The sequence below is a fragment of the Saccopteryx leptura genome, chromosome 8 (assembly GCF_036850995.1).
Source record: "Saccopteryx leptura isolate mSacLep1 chromosome 8, mSacLep1_pri_phased_curated, whole genome shotgun sequence".
Taxonomy (NCBI): domain Eukaryota; kingdom Metazoa; phylum Chordata; class Mammalia; order Chiroptera; family Emballonuridae; genus Saccopteryx; species Saccopteryx leptura.
This window is the reverse complement of record NC_089510.1, coordinates 8,787,481-8,811,890: the sequence shown is the minus strand read 5'-3', so window position 1 is coordinate 8,811,890 and position 24,410 is coordinate 8,787,481. Positions and strand designations below refer to the sequence as shown.

Below are 24,410 nucleotides of genomic sequence, written 5' to 3'. Positions count from 1 at the left end.
GTGTGACAACAGGTGCCCACATCTGTTGTGTAGGAATATAAATTATTACTGTCTTTGGAAGGTAATAGAGCAATGTATTTTATTTTATTTTATTTTTTTGTATTTTTCCGAAGCTGGAAACGGGGAAAGACAGACAGACTTCCGCATGTGCCTGACCGGGATCCACCCGGCACGCCCACCAGGGGCGACGCTCTGACCACCAGTGGGTGATGCTCTGCCCCTCCAGGGCATCGCTCTGCCGCGACTAGAGCCACTCTAGCGCCTGGGGCAGAGGCCAAGGAGCCATCCCCAGCGCCCGGGCCATCTTTTGCTCCAATGGAGCCTTGGCTGCGGGAGGGGAAGAGAGAGACAGAGAGGAAGGAGGGGGGGGGGGTGGAGAAGAAAATGGGCGCTTCTCCTGTGTGCCCTGGCCGGGAATCGAACCCGGGTCCCCCGCACGCCAGGCCGACGCTCTACCGCTGAGCCAACCGGCCAGGGCTGGTAATAGAGCAATGTATTTTAAAATAAAAAATATTTTTGTCTCAAATCTCATTTGTTAGAGTATAGCCTTTAGATATGAAAAGTGTTAGAGCTGAAAAATAAATAATGAAGGACGCTTGGGACATATCTTTCAGTGGCAAAACAAAACCTAAGTGAGGCACACCTGAGTGTCCATCCACTATTTTGCTGTAAATAGAATTTGGCATATTCATAATTTCAATTTAAGTAAGTATAAATGAATGAATTAGATCTATGTAAAGTGCTCTAAAGGACGGGTGACTGGAGTGAAAAAGAAAAAGAAATTGTGGAGTTTTGAACATAGTATATAAAGTTTTTGTAGGAGGGAAAAATGAAAACTCTCTATGTAGGAATATCTGTTTGCACACAAGCAAGATGCAAGGTTTGGGAGGGACCCGATTAGGCCACTGACCCTTGGGAGATAGCATCAGAGGAGGGATGTATGTGAGTGAGTGTGTGTGAGTGTGTGTGTGTGTGTGTGTGGTGTGTGTGTGTTCATGGAGTGGAAGTAGTATTATTTTCTCTTTAACGCATTTTTAAAATAAGATGCCCATAAATCCTTTTAGAATTAAAAAAAAAATTGCATGAGGGATGGTCCCTAAAAAGTTAGAGCCATTGAGCAAAATCTGAACCACTGGTTAACTGGTCCAGCAGGGGCTGCAATGCCCGTATGATGAGCCAGCTCCGTGTCCAATCCCCTGTGCAGGTTGCCGTATATATGTATATATATATGTGTGTGTGTGTGTGTATATTTTATATATATATATATATATATATATATATGTAATTTTTAAATGTAGCCAGAAAGATTCCTCACTGCTTCTTCTGGGTGATGTCTTCCCCCTTCCCCATTCCCCCTTCCCCCTTCTCTATGAGTAGCCAAGCTAAGAGAATAGAGCTTTTAATTGTAGCCAGCGTCTGCACTGTTCGTCCCCGGGCGGACGCGTTCCTTTTGACTGGGTACATTAATTTCCATGACCCGGTTAGCTTTTGTACCGCCATCCCCGGAGTTAAAAGGATCAAGGAGGTGACTGAAGAGTTATATATTTTTTCATTGCTCAGTCAAGATGTTCCCCTTGATCTGACAATTTTCAGAAGCCAGCATTTTATTTCATTTCCAGCTTGACATAAAAGTGATGGTGTCCTTGGGGTTATAAGAAATATAATCTCACCTGTGACCTCCCTTTCACATGGCAAGCTCTCCAAAGACTTCCTGGAACGTACACAGTTTAATTTGGGCTTTGCTCAGCCTTCCTTGGGTTAAAGTGAACCTGTAGACCCTTTTGAATAGTCTGTCATTTAATCCAGGGAGAGATTGTTTCTCATCACATAGAGCTCAATGCAGTATCCATTTAATTTTTTCTTTTTATTGCTGGAAAAAACTTTCTTTTTTTCCCCCTGACAGTTTTTTGACTACTGTCTACCGTTTGGAAATATACAACCACCAAGTGTGACTCTGGGCCTGAAAAAGTTACCAGGCAGTGTGGTAGGCAGAACAAGGTCCTCCCAAAGCTGTCCCGGAATCCGTGACTTTATCATCTTACATGGCAAAAGGGGGACTTAGCAGGTGTGATTCAGTTAAGACGTGGAGCTGACCCATTATTGGCCTGGGTCCAAGAGAACCACATGGGTCTTTGAAGGCAGAAACACTTCCCCGGATATAGTCAGAAGGAGGCGTGACTGTGGGAAGACCGGGCGGAGAGAGGAGACATGACTGGTTTTGAGGATGGAGACGGAAGGGGCCACCGGCCGAGGAATGCAGGAGGATCTCTAGGAGCTGGAAGAGGAAAGAGAATGGGTTCTCCTCTAGAGCCCGGTGTGACCCATGTCAGACTTTGAGAAGCAAGGTAGTGTGTGACCTCCGTGAGGGTTCTGGCTCTGTTCCCACTCTTCTCTCAACGTTTCCCTCCTCTAACAGTGGAAGTATCCCCCTGCTGACTTTCCCTCCTGGTCGCAAGGTGATGATCAGCAGTGACCCAACTGGAGACTTCCTAGTTCACATCCACGGGAAGGAGAAGAAGCCTGTCCGTCAAGGATGAAAGAAGGCGTTCCCCGCAGTCTGATTGGGCCAGTTGGACCACGTGACCACCGCTGGACCGGCCCTGGGAGTGGCAGCGACTGACGGATGGGGTCAGCCTGGGATCCTAACCGGGTCAGGGGCAGGGGAGATCCCGTGACTGTGATCGGCATCCACACAGAGGAGGGAACGCCACGGGAGGAGTGAGGATGGGAGCTAGAACCTTCCCTGGAGCACCCTGCCTCTCAAAGCCTCTCCGGGCGCAGCAATCCACCTCCATGTTCTTCACGCTAGTTGGCTTTGGCTTCTGTCTTCTTTGCCCGTGAAAATATTTTCTATGTCCGGGGGGGCACAGGCCCGTACTGCCTTTGACCATTCGTGGTACCTGCCTGCCTGCTGCGGGCCGTCGAGCTTATGCCGTTGGGAACCTGGCTGGACTGGGGAGACCCGGCTTTTCTCCGGAGAGCCGGCCCCCAGGCCCCCGCGGCAGTGCCCTGTGCGCTCGGGGCTCCTCCTCTCCACCTGCGACCCGCACTGCCCACTCACCCCTGTTTCCCTTCTAGCCGAAGCCGCGGGGAGCCTCGCGGTGTTCAGCACTGCACGGCCCGGCCGCCCTAATGGACCGATCGGAGCCGGCACAGGAGGTGGACCTGACGTGGCATAATAGCATCACTAGACGTCACCTGTATTTATTATTGAGATTTTCCCTTTTTAAGTCGTTGCTCATCCTTGTCAGTTCATATTGAGGTAACAACAGACTGCAGTCCCCAGGCCTCCCTCACATGTCTGTCTCGGTATTTCCCGAGGCCCCCGCTTGGCCAGCCAGGGGGTGGCAGGGCCTGGGCTGTGAGAGTTTAACCTGGAACCTGCACCGCTCTGCCATGTCAGTTTAAAATCAGTTTTAGGGTTAACTTTCCTACCCCTAGCCTCTTAAATACTTTATCTTTTTTTTTGCAGTTTATAGTTTATAAAGGGGTGGTAATGTGTTAGAATTCTAGACTGGGGGACTGTTGATCCCTTTGAGAAAAATGGTCAGAACAGGTGGCTGTCGCAGGTCCCAGGGGACAGTGTCACTTACCAGGCGGTATGGGTTCTGGAAAAAGGCCGTGCATGTGACCAGTGTGCCCCCGACAAGGAGGGGACAGGAGCGCGGCTGGGTGTGATGAGAACCACGTGGAGGAGAGGAATGAGGTTTTTTTATTTTTTATTTTTTTTCATGAAATTCCTAACAGATGCTCAAAGGCGGGCTCTTGGACGATAAGATGCACCAGGAGGGCTTTTAGAAACCGGACCTGCTGTCCAGGCACTGAGACTTCCCTCTTTCTCTCTCCCAGCGGCAATGACTTCTATTTCTCTCCGTCCCATCCAGAAGCAACCGTGGGTTTCTACCGGGGTGCAGTTCTGCGCTGTTCCACCCCAAAAGTGGAACCTGGAGGTCCAATTTTATTCAGGTTACGGTTTATTTGATGATGTTGTCTTTCACCTATTTGAGCACTCTTATTCTGCCTGCTTGTGTCTTACTAGTTGTGACTTGCTTTGGAAGGGTCCTAGCGTGTGCCGCCCCAAAGTGTGCTGCTTGGGCATAAGGATGATTTTGATCTCAAGGGAATAGAGAATAAGCAGGTACAAGAAAAGCTCCCTGCTGTCCCCTGATTTGCCTAAAAGCAGGGCATACATTTGTAAACGTGTCCCCCTCCTGTCTCTATCAGGAAAGACAGAAGTTAATCACCAGAGACAACTCTAGACCTTAACAGCCCAGAGACTGACTATACCAGAGGAACCTACATAACAAACTTTGCTAACTAGCCCTAACCTTTCATTAATTCCTCCCTACATTTACCTTCCCACAATTGGCCAAACTAGAAACTCAAAGTCCTTTTCCTTTGTCTCGTTACCTCTCTCCAAAACTGTTTGTTTCTTTTCTTTCCTTTTTTTTGTACTTTTCTGAAGTGAGAAGCGGGAGGCAGAGAGACAGACTCCTGGATGCGCCCGACCGGGATCCACCCAGCATGCCCATTAGGGGGCGATGTTCTGTCCATCTGGGACATGCTTCATTGCAACTGGAGCCATTCTAGTGTCTGAGGTGGAGGCAATGGAGCCATCCTCAGTGCCCAGGCCGACTTTGTTCCAATGGAGCCCTGGCTGTGGGAGGGGAAGAGAGACATAGAGAACAGAGAGGGGGAAGAGTGGAGAAGCAGATGGGCACTTCTACTGTGTGCCCTGGCCGGGAATTGAGCTGGAGACTTCCACACGCCGGGCCAACACTCTACCGCTGAGCCAACTGGCCAGGGCCTGTTTCTTTTCTTGAGATGTGGTGTAAGCCTGAGTTCCAACCACTGTTTTGAGTTACTTATCACTGAGTACTCCTGTGTGTATGTGAAATACACACATTCATAAACTTCTGTTTGTTTTTCTCTTGTTAACCTGTCTTCTGACAGATTTAGTTGCAGGGCCTAGTCAAAGCACATATGAAGAGAGGGGGGAAAGTTATGTTTTTCCTTCCTTTCATTTTTCTTATGGAATGCAACCTTCTTTCAGCTCACGTTGACATTTTTCTTAGCCTTTATGTTTATTTCATCCCATTGTCTCTCATCAGTTTTATTTTTATCCTCCCACACACACTTCATTTTATTTTGGTCTTTTTTTTTTTACATATTATGATTTTTAACTACGTAAACATTTCTCTTATTTACTTCTTTTTTATTGTGAAGTTTCCACTCTCTCGGCTTACTCAGTCGCGAGCAGGAAAGCATGGCACCAGGTGTCCTGACCCTGAAGGACCTTCACGTTTCTCTGGGCGGTCTTGAGATTCTAGCAGCCTCACTGAAACTGGGCTCTGAGAGTTCAGGCATCGCACTAAGCCCTCCCCCACCTCGGTCGGGAAGACGGGTGTAAGTGCACGTCACATTCTGGAGTGGAGTTTCCTTCTCAGGGCAGTCACCTTGCTACCCTAGTATTTGGAGGACGGTTGCCACCACAGGTGGGAACTCAAGTCCTAGGAAAGGAAACAAAAGGAAGAAGCCAGGGCTTCTGGCCAGCTCACTGGGGCAAGACTCCAGCTGGAGAAAATGTTTACGCCCGGTCCCAGGCCAGCAGCATTGGACATTAGCTTTATGGTCCTGTGACCAACACCAGGCCCCATGGAACTGTGTTCCCAGAGCTGCTGGCTGTTTTCTGCTCAGACAGGGGTGGGCCCCTCCAGACAGGGGTGGGATCCTCCCTGGGCCCCTCCTCCCTGGGCCCCTCCCCCTGGGCCTCTCCCCCTGGGCCCCTCCCCCTGGCCCCTCCCCTGGGCCCCTTCCCCTGGGCCTCTCCCCCTGGGCCCCTCCCCTGGGCCCCGCCCCCTGGGCCCCTCCTTCCTGGGCCCCTCCTCCCTGGGCCCCTCCCCCTGGGCCTCTCTCCCTGGGCCCCACCCCTGGGCCCCACCCCTGGGCCCCGCCCCCTGTGCCCCTCCTCCCTGGGCCCCTCCCCCTGCACCCCTCCTCCCTGGGCTCCTCCCCGCTCAGAGAGGAGCGCATTTCCAGGGGCCTATTCGGCTCTGTCCTCTCCTGCCTCATCCTGGGCTGGATCGGCTTAGGGCCTGCACGTTACAAACAGGAGACACACTGTTGGTAAGAAGCTGATCTCTTTTCAGGGACTTAGCAAACCTTAGTGTAGGGGGAAAATCCCTCCTTGTGCTGTTTTCCTGCAAAACTTTTAAAAGTCTTTTTCTGCTTTCTGTAACACTGACTGACAGAAAGTGGCACCTTCAGCTGTGGTCAGGCAGCAGCTGTTCCCCTTTTCCCACCATTGATAACAGATATTTTTACTCTCTGTGACTTTTTCATCTTCGCAAGGAGGAATTATGGCCTAAGGACTAACTTACACTGCTCACAAATATTAGGGGATATTTTATCGCTTCATATTTATTTTGAAATATTCCCTAAATTTTGTGAGCAGTATATTATTCAGGGTGGTGGTTTTTTTTTCATGCCAAGTATTTATTTTAAATGTCATCAAAATTAAGTGCAAAACCTTACCATGTTTCCTTGTCTCCCTAAAGATGGCTAAATGTCAACTGCTCTGTGCTTGGAGGAGGGGGAGGCCATTATTCAGCCAATCACAGCCATCGTTTCTTGGTTGGACACTGACTTCAGCACTGGACTTGAGAACTGCCCTCCCCCCCACCTGAGCAGGGCAGGAAAGAACTGGAGAGGGAGGAGGGGCATAGGCGGCAGACATCGCTGACTGGTTAGACCAAGATCTTCCCGGGGGTCCAGAGAGCAGCCTGCTAGGTGAGGGGGTTCTCCAGAAGCAAGATGCCTTGAGCAGGGCAGCCCAGGCCGGCCGGGAGCTGAGGGATTGTGTGCAGTAGGCTGGGGCCCGACCTCTGCCCGGGGAACTCTGGGAGCGGGAGAGAGAGCAGATCGCCGCCCCTCCCCACACCGGCCCCTGTGCTCGCCGACTTGTTGGTTGATTACAAGGGAAAAGCTTTGCATCGAACATAAAGTAGGGAAGTATGAACCACATGGACTTTTTAATAACTTTTGACAACTGAGAAGCTAGCTCTGCCGGAAATATCATGCTAGCTTAGTAGGAAAACGAGAGTCGACATTTGACAGTTGAACTTCAGTAATGAAAAAAACCACAACTATTTTTTTTAAAGTGATGGTAGGGGAGATACAGAGACAGATTCCCCAACTGGGATCCAACCGGCAACCCCTATCTGGGGCTGATGCTCTGCCCATCTGGGGCTGTGCTCACAACCGAGCTATTTTTAGCACCTGAGTTAGAGGCCACAGAGCCATCCTTAGCCCTTAGGTTGACGTTCTGGAATCAATGGAGCCATGGCTGAGCAAGAGGAAGAGAGAGGAGAGAGAGAGAGAGAGAGGGAAGGTGAGGGTGAGGGGTAAAGAAGCACATGGGTGCTTCTGTGTGCCCTGACCGGGAATCAATGTGCTGGGCTGACGCTCTACCACTGAGCCAACCAGCCAGGGCTCTGCAACTATTTTAATATTTGTGTTACTAGCAAGGGCAGGCTCCTCACTAACCTGCTTGTATTTCTTTATGTCAAGGTCGAGACCCCAGTGAGAGAATGAGGACTCTCTGAAAGAGGAGGTCACAGCCGCTGTCTTTGCTTGATTGCTGCTTCTAGCACCTCAAGAATGAATATTTTCCCTGTAGAGTCAGACTTCCCAGAGTTGTATGTTGTTATCTGTGTAGCTGAACAGTCTGGAGGCCCACTTATGGCTGAATTAGAGGGAAAAAATTTTCAATGTAGCAGCACTTGGTTAACCTTCTTAAATGTATGTTTTTCTGGGCAGAACCTTAACCGAGCCTCACACTTGCCTGGAAGGAGGCATTTGAGGACTATCCCAACTTGTTCTCTGACCCCTTTTCCATTTTTTACAACGCTGATTTTTTTTTAATTTAGTGAGAGAGAGAGAGAGAGAGAGAGCAGGAGAGAAGAAGAGAGGGACAGACAGACAGGAAGGGAAGAGATGAGAAACATCAACTTGTCATTGAGGCATCTTAGTTGTTCACTGATTGCTTCCTGTACATGCCTTGACTGGGGGGGGCTCCAGCTGAGCCAGTGACCCCTTGCTCAAGCCAATGACCTAGAGCTCAAGCCAGTGACCTTTTGGCTCATGCCAGCGACCATGGGGTCATATCTGTGGTCTCACCCTGAAGCCAGACGAGCCCGTGCTCAAACCAGAGATATCGGAGTTTCGAACCTGGGTCCTCAGCATCCAGATCGAGGTTCTGTCCACTGTGTTACCACCTGGTCAGGCGTTAGCATATTTTTATGCATCAGAGTCTTTTATTGATTGCCCTGTCGTATTTTCTGCAACAAATATATGCATAGTTTTCTAATTCTTTTTTTTTAAATTTTTTTTTTCCATTTTTCTGAAGCTGGAAACGGGGAGGCAGTCAGACAGACTCCCGCATGCGCCCGACCAGAATCCACCCGGCATGCCCACCAGGGGGCGATGCTCTGCCCCTCTGGGGCGTCGCTCTGTTGCATCCAGAGCCAGTCTAGCGCCTGAAGCAGAGGTCACAGAGCCATCCCCAGTGCCCGGGCCATCTTTGCTCCAATGGAGCCTCGCTGCGGGAGGGAAAGAGAGAGACAGAGAGGAAAGAGAGGGGGAGGGGTGGAGAAGCAGATGGGCACTTCTCCTGTGTGCCCTGGCCGGGAATCGAACCTGGGACTTCTGCACGCCAGGCCGACGCTCTACCACTGAGACAACCGGCCAGGGCCTCTAATTCATTTTGTATCCTGTTACCTTAAGGCTCTACACGTTAAGACATTATTTAGATTGAGTTATTATTTTAATTTTTTTGTACACAGATGATCAAAATAATATAAATGTATTCTAAATTTTGATAAACATGTGCTAAAAAAACTAAACTGGTATTAGGAATAAACTTAATATGATTTAAAAATTAATTTACATATTTGGGTTCATATTGTTTATTTCTAGAGCGAGACAAGGGTTAGCGTCACTTATTTCCCCAATTTCATTTTTAGTAACATAGAAAGTGAGACCATTCCTTACAGGCCTACCTCAGCGATATGGCAGACCTGGTTCCCGACTCCCTCCACAGTGAAGCGATACCGCAGTGACGCGAGCTGTAATCTTTTTTCCAGCAGAGGCTCTTACCTTCGATTTATAAAAAACCCAGCGTCGTGAAGCACGCTGAACTGACGTGCAATCAGGTGAGGCGTGGCTGTACGGAGGTGGGTGCAGGGGAAGGAGTCTGGCGACAGCAGTGGCGTGCACGTCTTTGAACTCGGCACGTTTCAAGGGCTGTTAGGACAACTGCTGAGAAATGACTTGTAAGCTAGATTATGAAAGCCATGCGGTTATCGTTTCAATCACACGCACCCGACAGAATTGATTCGGCCGCCCTGCCGGGCAGGGAATCGTGATGAGCTGGCCGAGGTGTTTGATGAGGGGAACAGGAATATGAAAGGGAAGACTTATAAGCACTTCACCCAGCTGCAAAATGCACTTTTACATAGCGGCCAAATATTTGTGTCTTCCTCTTTTCTCACCCTTTTACCGTCTAACATAAAATGTGTACTAGTATTTAACTTTACATCTCGGTATGTCGGGTACAGGATAGCCAAAGGGGAGTGTGCATCAGCTAGGGGAAGAATGGCCATCACCCAAGGACAAGAAAGGGACTTTGCCTCCCGCTTTGAGAAAGGCTCAGTGTGGTGTTGGTCGTGTGCCGGACAGTTGTATCACGTTAGGCAAAAGCATGACTCTGCGTTCGTCTTTAGCTGGAGGTTAAGTATGGTTGAAGGACATGTGCCTGAGTGGCCGGGTGACAGGGCGTAGGCTGTGGTGGCTTTGAAACGCGTCGGATTGGCTAGGCTGAAAGCCATTACCTCGCATTTCCTCTCCCGTGTCTCCCATCGGGGTCCACTGCCAAGGGGGTTCTCAGTGGACCTGGGACGTGGAAGTGGAGCAGCTGCCGTTCTGTGGCACAAACGTCTGCAAGAGGCTGCGGCTGGGTCGACGTCAGGTTTCCTGACTCCGGGGCAAGGATGTGTGTTTAGTTGCATGACAGAAGGCCCTGGCTTCTGCACGCCACCATTTAAAGTCAGGGGCCACGGGAGTGACGTAGGTCTCAGCCTGCCTTTTGAGCCCCCGCTGGTGCTGGTGGGTCCTAGCTTGTTCTTGTCCCCCTTCACGTGTCTGTCATCTGTCTTCCCTTTATAGTGGCCTGTTCAGCATCAGTCAGGAAGACAAAAGCCTTAGTGTGGACAGTTCGTTTTATGTGTCAGCTTGACTGGGCTGAGGGATGCCCAGGTGGCTGGGACGATATCATTTCTGGCTGCCTCTGTGAGGGTTTCTCTGAAGAGATTAGCATTTGAATTTGAGAACCAAGTAGAGCAGGGGGTCTCCTCCAGCATGGACAGACATGAAAAAGTTCATCAAGGGCCCAATGACTCAAACGACTCCCACGACTGCCTGAAGTCCAATTCCTGTGCCAACCCACACCTTCATGCTTCTGGCTCTCCGTGACTGAATAGTAAGTTATAAAAATAAATTGAAATCAATATGCTAATTACAAATTTGCAATAAAGCCATGCAATGTGCAGCTTACAAGGTAAGTTATTTTATTGTGGAAGCCAGTTCGATAAAGGCATGGTGTTCCTCCTGTGATTGAATGTGGGAGCACATAGCAGCCTTGGCCTTCTGTCCTGGAGAATAATTCTATTAGAATTTAGCATTACAGTCAGAAATAACTTTAATAGTTTTTTGAACACTGTAATCTAACTTTTCCAATTTATTTTATTAAAAAGAAAGGTAAATACTGCTAAAAACGAATTGGCCCAACGGCTAGCCTATAACTTTTATTTATTTTTTATTACGAGGAGATTAAAATATTTAAAGTAAGTGAGATTTTACTCTAATTAAACTAAATGTTTCAAGATAAATAAAGTGTTTTAACTGAACTAGCAACAATGTACAGTAAGTCTAAGAAAATGCTATCCAGAGACTATGTCCAGTGTGTCTCAAAAATCTGACTAATCTAGAAAATATTCTTGTTACATTTAAAAGGTACAGCATCACTACCCTCTACTGCTTTGTCTGCTCAAAGCTGCTTTTCTTTCCAACTAAAGACAAGTTCTAGACATGAGTACTGAGAATAGCAGAAAATATTTGCATGTGTTTAAATACATGGAAAAAGAAAGTTATTTTTAGCATTCAGATTCCTAATTGATGCTCTCTTTGCTTTGTTCTCTTGAAATTCTTCCTCAGATGCCTCACCCTTTGAAAATAGATAGGCTGATTTTTTTTTTTAGATAGACAAGAGAGATGAACAAATAAGACACAGAAAAAGAATTGCACATGGCTTAGAATCAGAAGGAAAAATGTTTAGCTCCATTCAAAACAAAGGCAAGGCAAGAAAAACCCGTGCTGAGAGACATGCAGCTCCTGAGAGGTGAGAGGGAGAGAGGGAAGGAGGAAGAGAGGGAGAGAGGGAGAGAGGGAGAGAGGGAGGGAGGGAGGGAGGGAGGGAGGGAAGGAGAGAGGGAGGGAGGGAGGGAGAGAGGGAGAGAGGGAGGGAGGGAGGGAAGGAGAGAGGGAGAGAGGGAGAGAGGGAGGGAGAGAGGGAGAGAGGGAGAGAGGGAGGGAGAGAGGGAGAGAGGGAGGGAGGGAGGGAGGAAGAGAGGGAGAGAGGTGGGACCGGGGTGAGTTAGTAGGTGACCAGTGGAGGCGCGAGAGTCACCACTGAGGGTTCAGGAGTGAGGGGGGAACGAGGGCTTCACGATGAATTCAATGATGAATTAAGAGGACAACGATTCCGAGCATTAGTGATGTGGGGGAGAAAACAGCCACCCCTTGAGATGAGTAAAAACAAAACCCGGCCCCGGCTGGTTGGCTCCGTGGTAGAGCATCGGCCCAGTGTGTCAAAGTCCCGGGTTTGATTCCCGGCCAGGGCACACAGGAGAAGCATGTGTCTGCTTCTCCATCCTTCCCCCTCTCCTTCCTCTCTGTCTCTCTCTTCCCCTCCTGCAGCCAAGGCTCCATTAGAGCAAAGTTGGCCCAGGTGCTGAGGACGGCTCTGTGAACTCTGCCTCAGGTGCTAGAATGGCTCCAGTTGTACCGGAGCAACACCTCAGATGGGCAGAGCATCGCTCCCTGGTGGGCATGCTGGGTGGATCCTGGTGGGGTGCATGTGGGAGTCTGTCTCTCTGCCTCCTCGCTTCTAACTTTGGGAAAAAAATACAAAAAAATAATAAAATAAAACAAAACTCAAGGGAAGAAAAAATAATCATAACTACTCTTGAGATGTAAAACTGGCAACAAATAAAATGTTTGACAACTCTGTTGACAGGACTCTGGGGAAACAAACTGTTACATTGTCGGTGGGAAAGGAAAATGGCACAACCCCTGGGGACGGGATCTGACGAAATCTAGCAATAGTCCATGTGTATTTACCTGCGATCCCAGCAATCCTAATTCTAGAAATCCATTTTAAAGATTTACTGGCAAAGCATGAAATCACACACACACACGGACTCTTTGCTGCAGTATTAAACTATCAGTGTACACAGAGAGAATGCATGTGTCCATGAATAAAGGACTAGTTGAAGAGCTATGGTCCACTTGCAATGGTATTCTGTATAGCTATAAAGATAAAAAGAACTATATGACAAGTAGTCTACTTATTTCACTGAATAAGTGGCAGGAATAAAAATCAGGCAAAGGAAACTGTTAGGTTGAAATAGATTTAATGCAAATGTAATGCATGGACCTTGCTTGGATTCTAATTACAACAAACTAACTGAAGAAAAGATATTTTTGAGACAATTAGGAAAATTTAAATATAGCTTGGGTATTAGATGGTATAAAGATATTCAACATTTGTGAAAAAAAAAACATTTTTAGAATAACATTCCCCTGATTATCAAAATAATACGTTTGGCCCTGGCCGGTTGGCTCAGCGGTAGAGCATCAGCCAGCATCTGGAAGTCCCAGGTTTGATTCCCAGCCAGGGCACACAGGGGAAGCAACCATCTGTTTCTCCACCCCTCTCCCTCCCCCTTTCTTTCTTTCTTCCGCTCCCACAGCCATGTCTTTAATGGTTCCAGCAAGTTGGCCCTGGGTGCTGATGATGGCTCCATGGCCTTGCCTTAGGCACTAAAATGTCTTAGTTGCTGAGCAATAGAGCAGCAGCCCCAGATGGGCAGGGCGTCCCCGGGTAAGGGACTTGTTGGGTGGATCCCAGTCAGGGCACATGTAGGAGTCTGTCTCTCTGCCTCCCTGACTCTCACAGCTAAATAGTGTAATAGAGAAGACATTATGCTGGGTTCTGAGGTATACAGTGTGTATGTGTGTGTGTGCGCACGCGTATGAATTCACACACACACACATTTATATTTTCCAGCTTGTCCCCAAAAGTAAAGAGGCAATAGACAATACCTCTGCCTTCCCAGACTTTCTAATCTGGTAGAAGAAATGATACAGGCACATAATTAACTTCAGTATGGTGGAGATACATAAGTCATGAATTTCTTGGAGATACCCTGGGGATGGGATGAGTTTATATATGCCCAACAATGAAGAACTGTAACGATCATCTTGAAGCTTGCCCCAGTCTATGCATGAGCCATTTCTGCTTTTCCAAGGCAGAAAGCATCAGAAGGTATGGTAAGCTCATTTGTTCCCCACCTCTGAAAGGGCGGTGCTGCCAGCACTGTCTGTCGGAGGCGGAGTCCTGGGTAGCTCTGCCGCCCATCTCTGGAATGCATTGAGAGTGAGGGTCCCTGACACGTTCAAAGAGTGAGAAGAGGTGGTGTTTCCCCTGCTTGCTGTGCCATGGGAAAATGCTAATTTAGAATAATTCAAGACAAGTACTGGAGAAGCTACGATGGAACACAGGCCATACATGTGACGCCCAGGAGACAGCCCCTTCTCGGGAGGAGACAGGACTTAGTCTCCAGTGATTGAGAGATGGAACCGTGAGTTCCCATGAAAAAGTTAGACTTTTGGACAGGAGGGGCCTGAGAGGTCGGAAGTGGACTCACGATGGGTGGAGACCCTTTCCAGAGGTGGAGAATCCCCATGTTGTTTGTGTCTCCTGGTGTGTTTCATGTGATTTTCTTCTTGCGTGCCAGAACACCATTATTATAAAGTGTATAATCCAAAGACCAAGGGGTCGCCTGTGCCTTTGTAGCAGAGGCTCTGTGGACCTAACTGGTTACCCTTCCAGAACGTGGAAATGGAGTTCTGGTGCTTTTTACCGTCTTTCCTGGGAAGCTGTCAGGATTTTGGCGGATTCGCGTACACTCACTGCCTGTAAAGCCAGTGGCCATGGCCAGGGCCACTATCAAAGCAGCCAGTCCCATGCAGGTTCCCATTGGATTCGGACAGTCGGTAAAGAAACAGCGGAGCCAAAAACTGATGGGCCATAGTCTTTAATTCTAGCTTGCACCCGGCGGGCAAGTAAAAATATACACTGGGCTCCAAAACCCACTCACATTCGGTGCTCACAAAGCCACTGTCTTATCCGAGTTTCCTAGAATCAAAGGTTTCTAGCTCACCAGCCTTATTCTCCTCAGTTTCCCATCTCCTTCCTTATCCCAGATACAAACTCTGCACAAACTGGCATCTCACTCAGCACTCCGCCATCTTGGCTGCTTCTCCTGGCCACATGGCCTCTTTCTGCTCTCTGTTCTGCTCCCTCTGCTCTCTCATGCTAATCATCCCAGGAACCAAGAGGGCAAACTCTCATTCTGCCCCCATTTTATATTGTAGCTTCACAATCTCTAATCCAATATACAAAATAGGGAAGTCTCTAATACAAAATCACTTCTCTGAGGCATGATTGGATTGTACCACCCCACATCAAAAAGGGTGGGAAAGGCTTAATCCCAAAACCAAGCCCCAGGCTACAAGGATTCTCAACACACATTAATATCACCTGGGCGACGGCCTCAAGTGGGCAGCACCATTTTTAACAAAGTGAGCATAATACATTTTATCTGCCCAACACTGCCCATGGAGAGATCCCACTGAATCTTGATTGGAGAAATAGAAAGTTACCCTGCCTTTCTGAAAGGATTGGCCTGTGTTCCTCACTTGCCTTAGCACCGTTGTGAAGGTATTTTATAGGAAAGTGTGCAGACGTGGCTTGGCTTTTTTTTTTTAATGGAAGGGAAAGAGTCGCAGTATTGTTGGCACTCGCTGTTTCTGAAGGAAGGAAAATCATGACGACGGGCCGGGTGGTCGCCCACGCGTGGGGGTGTTTCCGAGAAGTCCCCCAGCAGGAGCCCTCCGCTTCCAGAGCTCGGTCCCGTACACTCGGTCCGCTGAAGGACGTAGACACGCAGGCAGAGGCCCCAGCGTGTGTCTGACACGCGGGCAGGGGAACATCCGACTGGAACGTGAGTCTGCTTTCCTCTTGACAAGAGCTCCGGTGAATTCCGCCCTGCCTGCGAGGGCGCCCCCTGGGGGCCGACCCGAATCCGGCGGAAAGGGCAGCTCCTGGTCACCTGAGCATGGACGGTTTTCCTGGAGAGACAGGGAGCGGGGACTGCGGCGGTGACCGAGGGATGATGGCAGAAGAAATGATAAGCGTCCCTTTCAGACAAAGACAAGGCAGCGAGCCTTCCTTTGTGAAAAGCTGGAATCCGTTTAGAGAGGCGGCCAGACGCCTTCGGACCCTGTCACCGCCGTCACACTGGGCCCTCCGGGGCAGAAGTCCAGCTGACGGCGTCAGCTTCCTGCTTAGAGCCCTTGGCTTCGGGAGGAACTCCATCTCTGAGGAAGTGGTCACAGACTCTCCCCGTCCCCAGCCTCCTCTCTGCTAACTCTTCAGCTTGCCGTCTGGGTTTCAATCTTGCCGAACCCCCTTCTTCTTGTAAGCCAATCTTTACCGAGCCTGTTCGGTACCGCCGAGCCAAGGACTTTTACATGGGGCGGCTCATTTCGTCCCAGTGTCACCCGAGGAGGCTGACACAGCTGAAGTAACTCACCTAAGGGACCGACCTGCCTGGGCCCGTGAGCGCTAGAGGAAGATGGGAGCTCATGTCGTCTGGCCATGGGGCCAGTGCCGCCACCGTGGGGCCCTCTGCGTCCCCCCCCCAGAGAGCACGGCGCTCTCTTAACTTACCGTCTTTGTTCATGCTGATCCGCTGCTCTTCATACTTCGTTAACGCCTTTGCCTTTAAAACATTTGTTTTTTATTGAGAGAGAGAGAGAGAGAGAGAGAGAGGGAGGGAGAGAGAGGGAGAGAAGCACATCAATTTGTTTGTTCCACATATTTATGCATTCGTTGGTTGATTCTTGTACATGCCCTGGTGCAATCTTGGTGTGTTGGGATGAGCTCTAACCAACTGAGCGCCTGCCCAGGGCCGTCTTTGCTTTGTTTCGGAATCAGCGTGGACACACCTCCTTCAGGAAGTCTTCCCACATACACTGCTGTAGCACCTGGAGTTAGTGCTGTTAGCACTTGTCTTACCTGTGTGTGTGTGTGTGTGTGTGTGTGTGAGAGAGAGAGAGAGAGAGAACATAATTTTTTACAGTCTCTTTCCTCACCAGGAAAACAGCTTCTTCTAGGTAGGGACTCCGTCTTTTATCCTCGCAGCCCCCCCCCCCCCCCCGAGTTCTGAGAACATAGGGAGTCCTGTGTATATGAGACAGTCCACACGGTTTTTGTCACTTAGGCCATGAATGGATGATGTGTACCTTCTCCTCCTCTGGGCTCCTTCTGTCTCTGTTCCTTCATCTTGAAGGTCTGCTCTTGTCCACCAACATGCACGCCAGGGGGCAGGGAGAAGAGAACAAGAGAAGCACTCGCTCTGTCCCCTTAAGGAAGGACCCCACTTGGCATGAGCCCTACTCCCCTCCCCTCACATGCTGTTGGTCAGAGCCGAGTGATGTGGCTGCACCTTGTTGTAAGAGAGCCCGAGACATGCATTCTGGGAGGCCATGTGCCCGGATAAACAAGTATCACTATATTACTATAGAAGAAGGGGATGACTATTTGGGGGTAACAAATTCTGCCACAGTGAGCAAGACTTTAAAAATCTCTAGAGAGTCTGCCGTGGGGATGTGTGGGAGGTGTGTTAAAGCCGCAAGTGGAGAGTTGGCTTTCTAGTTTAGTAAATGGTAATTTATTTTCTGGACTCTAAGGATTCTCTGGCTGGAATAACTTGCCAGTTATTGAGGGAAAGGCGGAGGAGTGGCTCCTCACAGGTTCCCTGGGGAGGAAGATGTGGTCTGGGTTTTGAAGCATCTGTAGGAGTCCGGCACCTCTTCAGGTCCGGAGGCTGCAATGCTGACCACACATGCCCGGTCCCTCAGCCACCCACTTGACGCAGGTGCCATCTGGTGGCACCCAGCTTCATGCGAGAGCCTCATGACCTCCTGCACTTGGTCTGGGGACTCGCTGTTGACGGTGAGCAGGGGGAGTGTGGACCCCACTTCAATTCACCACAAGGAGGGCAGGGCACACAGCACCCTCCGCAGTGGGCCTCCCAGCTGAGATGGGAGCTGCTGGACGAGTGCTGCGCCCACTCCCTCCAGGCTGGACGGCCCTTAGGGGTCTTTCCCAGGGCCTCTCAGGGGCCCGGGTGAGCCCGCGGGGACAGGTGTGCTCCGTGTGCCGCAGGCTCGCTGGGCGCTCCCTTCCCTCTCACACACTCCCGTTCTTCACTTCTACTCTTGGCATTGCCTTCTCTAATAAAGGACCAACACAGAGGCCTTCACTTCTCGGGCTCTGCTTTCTGGGGAACACCGTGTTTCCTCGCATCCCCGTCCCGGGCCATCAGCCACGTGAATCCGTTTCCTCCCGTGTTATCTCCGTGCAGACGCGCGAGGTGCCCGTGGCCAGCCCGGAGCCCTCTGCGCCCCGCCCCTCCCTTCCGGGCGGCAGGGCGGCCGGTGTTAACCGCTGCAGAGACTTAGCGGCACAGTCTTCCACCGCATATTTCAATTAAGATCTCATTGATCCCACGTTAGCATGGAGAGAGGGAGCTTTTAAAGTCTGCGGTTGAGTGTGGTCCCTGCCCTGGCCTCTGTCTGTCACCCAGGAGTTTGTCGTTGACACGGGGGGAGGGGGCAGGGGCGGGGGTGGGGGGTGGGCTGCAGGTTCCTGGCATTCTGCACCTGCTTCCAGGAGTGGGAGACACATCTGTCCGGAGTCAAGTGAATTTGGGAAGAAAATAACCCCCTGCCCCTGCCTCCTACCGACAAAAATTCCTCCCTCAGACCCTGAGCCCGGAGAAAGAGCACAGGACTCTCACCACCTTTTCTTTTTTCTTGTAATGGATGGATTTTAGGAAGGGAGAGGGGGGGGGAGGGGTGGGGAAGCAGATGGTCGCTTCTCCTGTGTGCCCTGACTGGGAATTGAACCCAGGACTTCCACACGCCTGGCTGACACTCTACCACTGAGCCAACCGGCCAGGGTTAAGAGTCTCACCTTGACTCTGGAGTCCCTACTTTAAATCATACGCAGAGATTTTATCTATTATCTTTTGGCCAGTTTTGTATTTGCCTTTGATTTTTTTAATGGTAAGAACATGACATTAAACATTTTTTTTAAGACAAAGATGAAAGATCAGCCGTGGTCCCACGCGCTGAGTGCAGTGCCAGGGACGTGCTGGGAGCAGCTCGTGCAGGTGACCTTCATGTGTCGCTGTGTCTAGGAGTCTGTGATCCTGCTGCAACCTGCTTATCTCCCCCGTCCTGCTGAGCCTGGTGACAGGCCCCACACCTGTCCCACGGCTGGTTCACAGTCCCGGGTCCTGGAGCAGGAGACACCTGGGGTGTGTGTGTGTGTGTGTGAGTGACACCGCTGGGGAAACTACAGCCCCTCCCAAACCTCAGGGCCTTTGGGTTGAGTCTGGACAGGTCTAATCTCTGCCCGTTTTCCTCAGGGCCATTTTATATTATGACTCTGATGCCCTTGGCTAATGCTGGGTTTTGCCTGGGGTCCGCCCACGCTTCTCCTAACAAGTCTCCCTGACTTGAACTGCGGTAAGCAGGTGGGAGCACGCTAGAGCCTTCTGATCCCAAAAGAGCTCAAGCACCTGATGCTAGTAGATCTTCCCACCCCCCAATGCCCCAGTCCTACTTACCAGGGGGAGGGGGAGCTTTGTTACGCTCCACGAAAAACAGGGACCAGGTATCCCCTCCTCTCCAGGGCCGCCAGTGGCCACCACCCTACATTTCTGTTGTCGAGAGGGGCCCTCGACTGGTGGGGCATCAGTTTATGTTCAACCACCAGGTCTCTGAGCAAATAAAAAGCCCGCTTGTTTGACAGTTTCTGTGATGCAAAGGCTCCTACCATGGCCGATGTCAGCCTGCCAAGGAGGTGCCCGGGCTGGGAGTCGGCACTGATGAGTGCATTGGCACTCTCTGCTCTCGGGAGCCCAGCAAGCTCCTGGACCCCATGGCCTCAAGTGACCAGGCGTGGTGCAGAGCGGCTTCGAGGGGACCTTTTGTCTCTGCTGGCCAGAGAAGTGCTAGAAGCATTTTGTTTTCTTTCTTTTTTTTTTCCTGAAGTTGGAAACGGGGAGGCAGTCAGACAGACTCCTGCATGCGCCTGACCGGGATCCACCCGGCATGCCCACCAGGGGGCGATGCTCTGCCCACCAGGGGTGTCACTCTGTTGCAACCAGAGCCACTCTAGCGCCTGAGGCAGAGGCCATGGAACCATCCTCAGTGCTTGGGCCAACTTTGCTCCAATGGAGCCTTGGCTGCGAGAGGGGAAGAGAGAGACAAAGAGGAAGGAGAGGGGAAGGGGTGGAGAAGCAGAGATGGGCACTTCTCCTGTGTACCCTGGCCGGGAATCGAACCTGGGACTCCTGTACGCCAGGCCGACGCTCCACCACTGAGCCAACCAGCCAGGACCAGAAGCATTTTCTAAGTATGTAAATAAATAAAGTACTTCCCATTATGTACTTAACACCTGGGATCCTACCAAACAATATAATCTCTATATATTATCAAACTAAGGCTTCTCATATCCACTTTTTGTTTCTGTTTGTCATTATCAAACACCTTAGAGAACCAGTTTTATTTCATTGTGTGTTTAATTATTAGGTTAAAAAAAATGTGCGCATTCCCGCAGCCCCTCCTTCCTAACCAGCCCATCACCTCTGCCTTCCCCTGCCCCTCTCCCCGCTGTCCTTCCTGCCTCCCTTGGTACCTGCTGGGGACATCGAGACATTGAGAAGTCAAGTCCACTGTGCAGGCAGCTCCAGACTTCGTTCCTAGACCCCCAAGACTTGGACTTTGTTGTTTAAAGCTGGGTGATATTTCGATGGAGAATCTTTTGTGACTTACTAAGCATTCAGTCCAGGGTTGAGGTCAATGTCCGGTCGCACCCGTTTCCTTTAGGGATCTTCATTATACATTATGATGCACATTTGCTTTGATATCAAAATGGACAGTTTTGTCCTAAAAGACTATCTAGGGATTAAAACAACAACAGAAAGACTAAGTTACAGTATAATGACCCCTCCCCCCTTCAGCGTCTGGAAAGGTGATTGTTGGTACAGAGCCCCCTGCCACCCCGCATTAGCATGGCCCCTGGCACGGAGAGGACCCCCTTCTGGGCAGCCGCTCCCCCACATTGCCTTTGCTTTGAGAGAGTTTACCTGTGGCCTTAAACGCACGTGATGGTGAGATATCATGTATGCAAAATAGGGGATGCTTACAGGAGCTGCATATTTATTCAACATACTCTTATTCAGAGCTTCCAACGCGCAAGACATGGTGTTAGGGTCAGTGCTCAGCTCTGAAGTCACCCTCTCCGACATCTCTCAAGACTCACCGGGGCTGGCCTCCCCCCCTCCGCCCCCACTACCCCGGGAGCCTGGCGCGGGCACAGAGAACCAGCAGCCAGAGGGAAAGTGGAAGGAGCCCCCGGATGAACCCACAAGTCCCAGATTTGTGTCTCGGCCTCGCAATTTACTAGACTTGTGCTTGCCTACCTTCTCTGAATCTGTCTCCTCACCTGAAGATGGCTGCTGACCACCCCCTCGGGACCACTGTGACCTTCTCCATTGCTGGTGCGGGGGAAAGCATGGAGCAAGCCTCATGCGCTTTTACAATGCAGTCTAGTGAATGCTATGTTGCTAATCTGCTAAAAGCAGTCCAGTGACAGAGGTGAGTCTGTCGTGCGCTTTCTTTGTGCACCTTTCTCTCTCGCGGGTAAACTGCACTTCCAATTATTAGCAGCTGAAGCTACTTTCCAGTGGGGATTGAAGTCAAAGATGAGAGAAGCAGGTCAGGGACCCGGTGGTCATGTGAGACCTTTGCTTAAGTCTGAACCTCCTGTGATGTAGCAAAGGGCTCTTGGTATTTGACCGAATAGCAAGGTGACGGGGCAAGGGGGTCTCCCTTTTCCTGGCGCTGAAAGGGAGGGGCGGGGCTGGTCCGAGGTGGGGTGAAGATGCCCGAATCCTTCGGTGCTGAAGCCCTAGGGGAAATGCTGCCTCACTCAGTGTGGACAGTGGCCTTTTTTACAAGTCCGACGGCCCCTGCCACCCTGCATCAAATTCCATTCTTCAGTGTCTAAGGGGCATCACGTCTAAAATCCCGAGGTTCAGAACTGCACATACAGGGTGTCCCTTGTCATAACTTAGAAACAAACTTAATATTTGGTCATCACTTGCCTGATACCTCAGCACTAATCGTAATCGCGTAGGAAGCCATTTTTTGGGTCACACTCGGAGTGTTTATTGATGCTCTAAAAATATCAGTTATATGTCAAGGCATTTGCGTGAATGAAAGGATCATTTAAAAAACTTGGTAATTACGTCGTTACAGCTAGAGAGTGGGGAGTGAGGAGGAGAGAGGGAGCAGCGGGCCACGTATGGACCCCAGCCAGCACCCAGGGTCGTCGGTGGTGCTCTTCAAGGCCACGTCTTTACAGGTGCACGAACACACGTTTAAAACCATATGCCGAATGCTTATCTGTTAAACTTCAACTAAAGCTTGAATCATGTTTTTTTATTATCTGTGATGATGGTGCCACTATTTTTGTTTTGTTTTGTTTTACTTATTCATTTTAGAGAGAAGAGATAGAGAGAAGGGGGGAGGAGCAGGAAGCATCAACTCCCATATGTGTCTTGACCGGCAAGCCCAGGGTTTTGAACCGGCAACCTCAGCGTGCCAGGTGGACGCTTGACCCACTGCACCCCCACAGGCCGGCCAGTGGTGTCGCTGTTGTCGGGAGGAGCCTAAGCAGGTCCTGCGCTGTTGTAGTCCTAATACTTTCGGAACTAGGTTGTGGGCCGTGGCTGTGGAGGAATGAGAAAACAGGCTCAGGGAGGGAGCATTGTTTTCTTCTGATACAAGATGGCGAGGCCGACGTTACAAGGAGTCAGCTGTTCTGAGTAAGCAGGTATCTGTTAGGGTTTTCTGTAAAACACGGCACCATTGCTGGGCTGTCCTGTTACGTTTTTTCTACATCCAGCAGCTTGCCCCTTACCAATCTGTCTTCAGATACTTTGGAGGAGGTTCTCTCTCTCTCTCTCTTTCTCTCTCTCTCTCTCTCTTTCCCTCCCTCCCTCCCCCTTCCTCCTCCCCTAAAGGCACCTTTCAATCAAAGGACTAATTAACTTTATATTTCAGTCCAGAGGATGACTCCTAAGACAGGAACAAAGAAAAACTGAGAGGGAACTAAATGGTTTTCAATTATTTAGTAGCGAACTCCAGGTCAATAAAACTATGGAAAATCTCTGAGGATTTCCAGGGAGAAGAAGCTGGAAAAGCCGCTCAGGTGTGGGCAGCAGGTTGGCATGGCAGTTGTTCACACAAATGTCTTTCTTTCTTTTTTTTTTTTTAAATTGAAAAGAATTTCCCCCCATTGATTGAGAGAGGGAGGAAGGGAGAGACCGAGAGGAAGGGAGAGAGAAATCAACCCACTGTCCCACTTTGATGTGCACTCACTGGTCACTTCTCGTAGTGCCCTGGCCAGGGATGGACCCCCGGCCTTGGAGCGCAGGGACGGACCCCCGGTCTCGGTGCACAGGGACGGACCCCCGGCCTCGGAGCGCAGGGACGGACCCCCGGCCTCGGAGCACAGGGACGGACCCCCGGTCTCGGAGCACAGGGACGGACCCCCGGCCTCGGAGCACAGGGACGGACCCCCGGCCTCGGAGCGCAGGGATGGACCTCCGACCTCGGAGCACAGGGATGGACCCCCGGCCTCGGAGCGCAGGGATAGACCCCCGACCTCGGAGCGCAGGGATGGACCCCCAGCCTCGGAGCACAGGGATAGACCCCCGGCCTCGGAGCACAGGGATGACGCTCTGTCCCCTGAGCCGCCTGGCCAGAGCCCACACAAACTGCTTTAGTTGTTCCTGGGAAGGGGTGCCATGTTGAGGGCAGAACAGAGAGAGCTGTCAGGCCTTACTTACGTCCTTGGACCTATGAAAATCTTGCACCATGAGTTCATTCTCTCCCTCAGAACCCCAGCCTGAGCGAGCGTGCAGGGCACAGTGACCCGGCTCTCCGCACGGAGCGAAGTGTTTTCCACGGTGTGCCATTCCTTCTTTCAAACGGGAGCTCTCGTTCTTCATTAAGAGATCCCAAATTGGCTTTTTGTTTTTCGGGCCCATCACCGGGACAGCTACAGACGACTCAAAGCAACGCTCACAGCCTTGTGCACATAACAACGTCCTGCCTTTCTGTTACCTAGCAATGCAGGTGCGGAGTCTGGCTGGTGTTCCGAGCTGGATTCACAGTGCGGAAGTGACTCATGTGCACACCGGGCGCCCCTGTCCCTGGGCTGACCTGCCTGCGCTCTGAGACCGTGCTGAGAACCAGCCAGCAGCAGGGGCGATTTCCTTCTCTAGTGTCACTGATGTTCACTTAGCCGGCTCTGCGCGCACCCCCCCCCCCCCCCCCGCTGGGTTTTTAACTTGCTTATTAGTGCACCTGTCTTCCTGGGACGTGGCAGTCAGGCTAGTTGCTCACCTGCCCCTTCGTTTTGCCGGCAGCTTCCCCGTCTTTCTGCTGGTCCGAGTCTGGTTAGTTCTCGTGCACAGTGGCCTCCGGGGCTGCTTCGGAGGGGTGATCCGCGTGTGGCCTGCCGCAGGGCTGCAGGTGGTGCCCGGCCACGCCAACACCACGGAGGCGTGGGGTGCGGGGAGAGAAGGGGCCAGCCGCGTCCCTCCTGTGGGGCTGGCGTCTCAGGCAGAACGGAAGCTAATCCGAGGGGAAGGGACTGGATCAAGGAGAGGAAGGGCTGGTTTCACGGTGGGAAACAGGCACAGATCAGTCTTTGTAAGGAGCTGTGTTGGTTTTGCTGGGGGTGGCGGGGAGTGGGGAGGAAATCTTCACCGTCTCCCTTTCCTAGACGGACTTACGCCTCTCAGGGCACTCTGGTTACAGAACGACTCTGTCCCCGCAAATCTATCAGGTTCTTATCAGTT

The 24,410-nt window shown here is 50.8% G+C and overlaps 1 protein-coding gene across 1 annotated transcript; it reads left to right on the top strand.

Moving 5' to 3' along the window:
• Positions 1-20,739: 20,739 nt before the first annotated feature.
• LOC136379482 (basic salivary proline-rich protein 3-like) lies at positions 20,740-23,330 on the top strand. The gene is made up of 2 exons (XM_066346903.1): positions 20,740-20,879; positions 22,940-23,330. The coding sequence occupies exons 1-2, from the start codon at positions 20,740-20,742 to the stop codon at positions 23,328-23,330; spliced, it is 531 nt and encodes a 176-aa protein (XP_066203000.1).
• Positions 23,331-24,410: the final 1,080 nt, after the last annotated feature.

Coding starts and splice junctions, on each gene's coding strand:
- LOC136379482 (XM_066346903.1), top strand. CDS start 20,740: ATGGTGTTAGGGTCAGTGCTCAGCTCTGAAGTCACCCTCTCCGACATC. Junction 20,880..22,939: donor AACCAGCAGCCAGAGGGAAA/GTGGAAGGAGCC, acceptor CACTTCTCGTAG/TGCCCTGGCCAGGGATGGAC.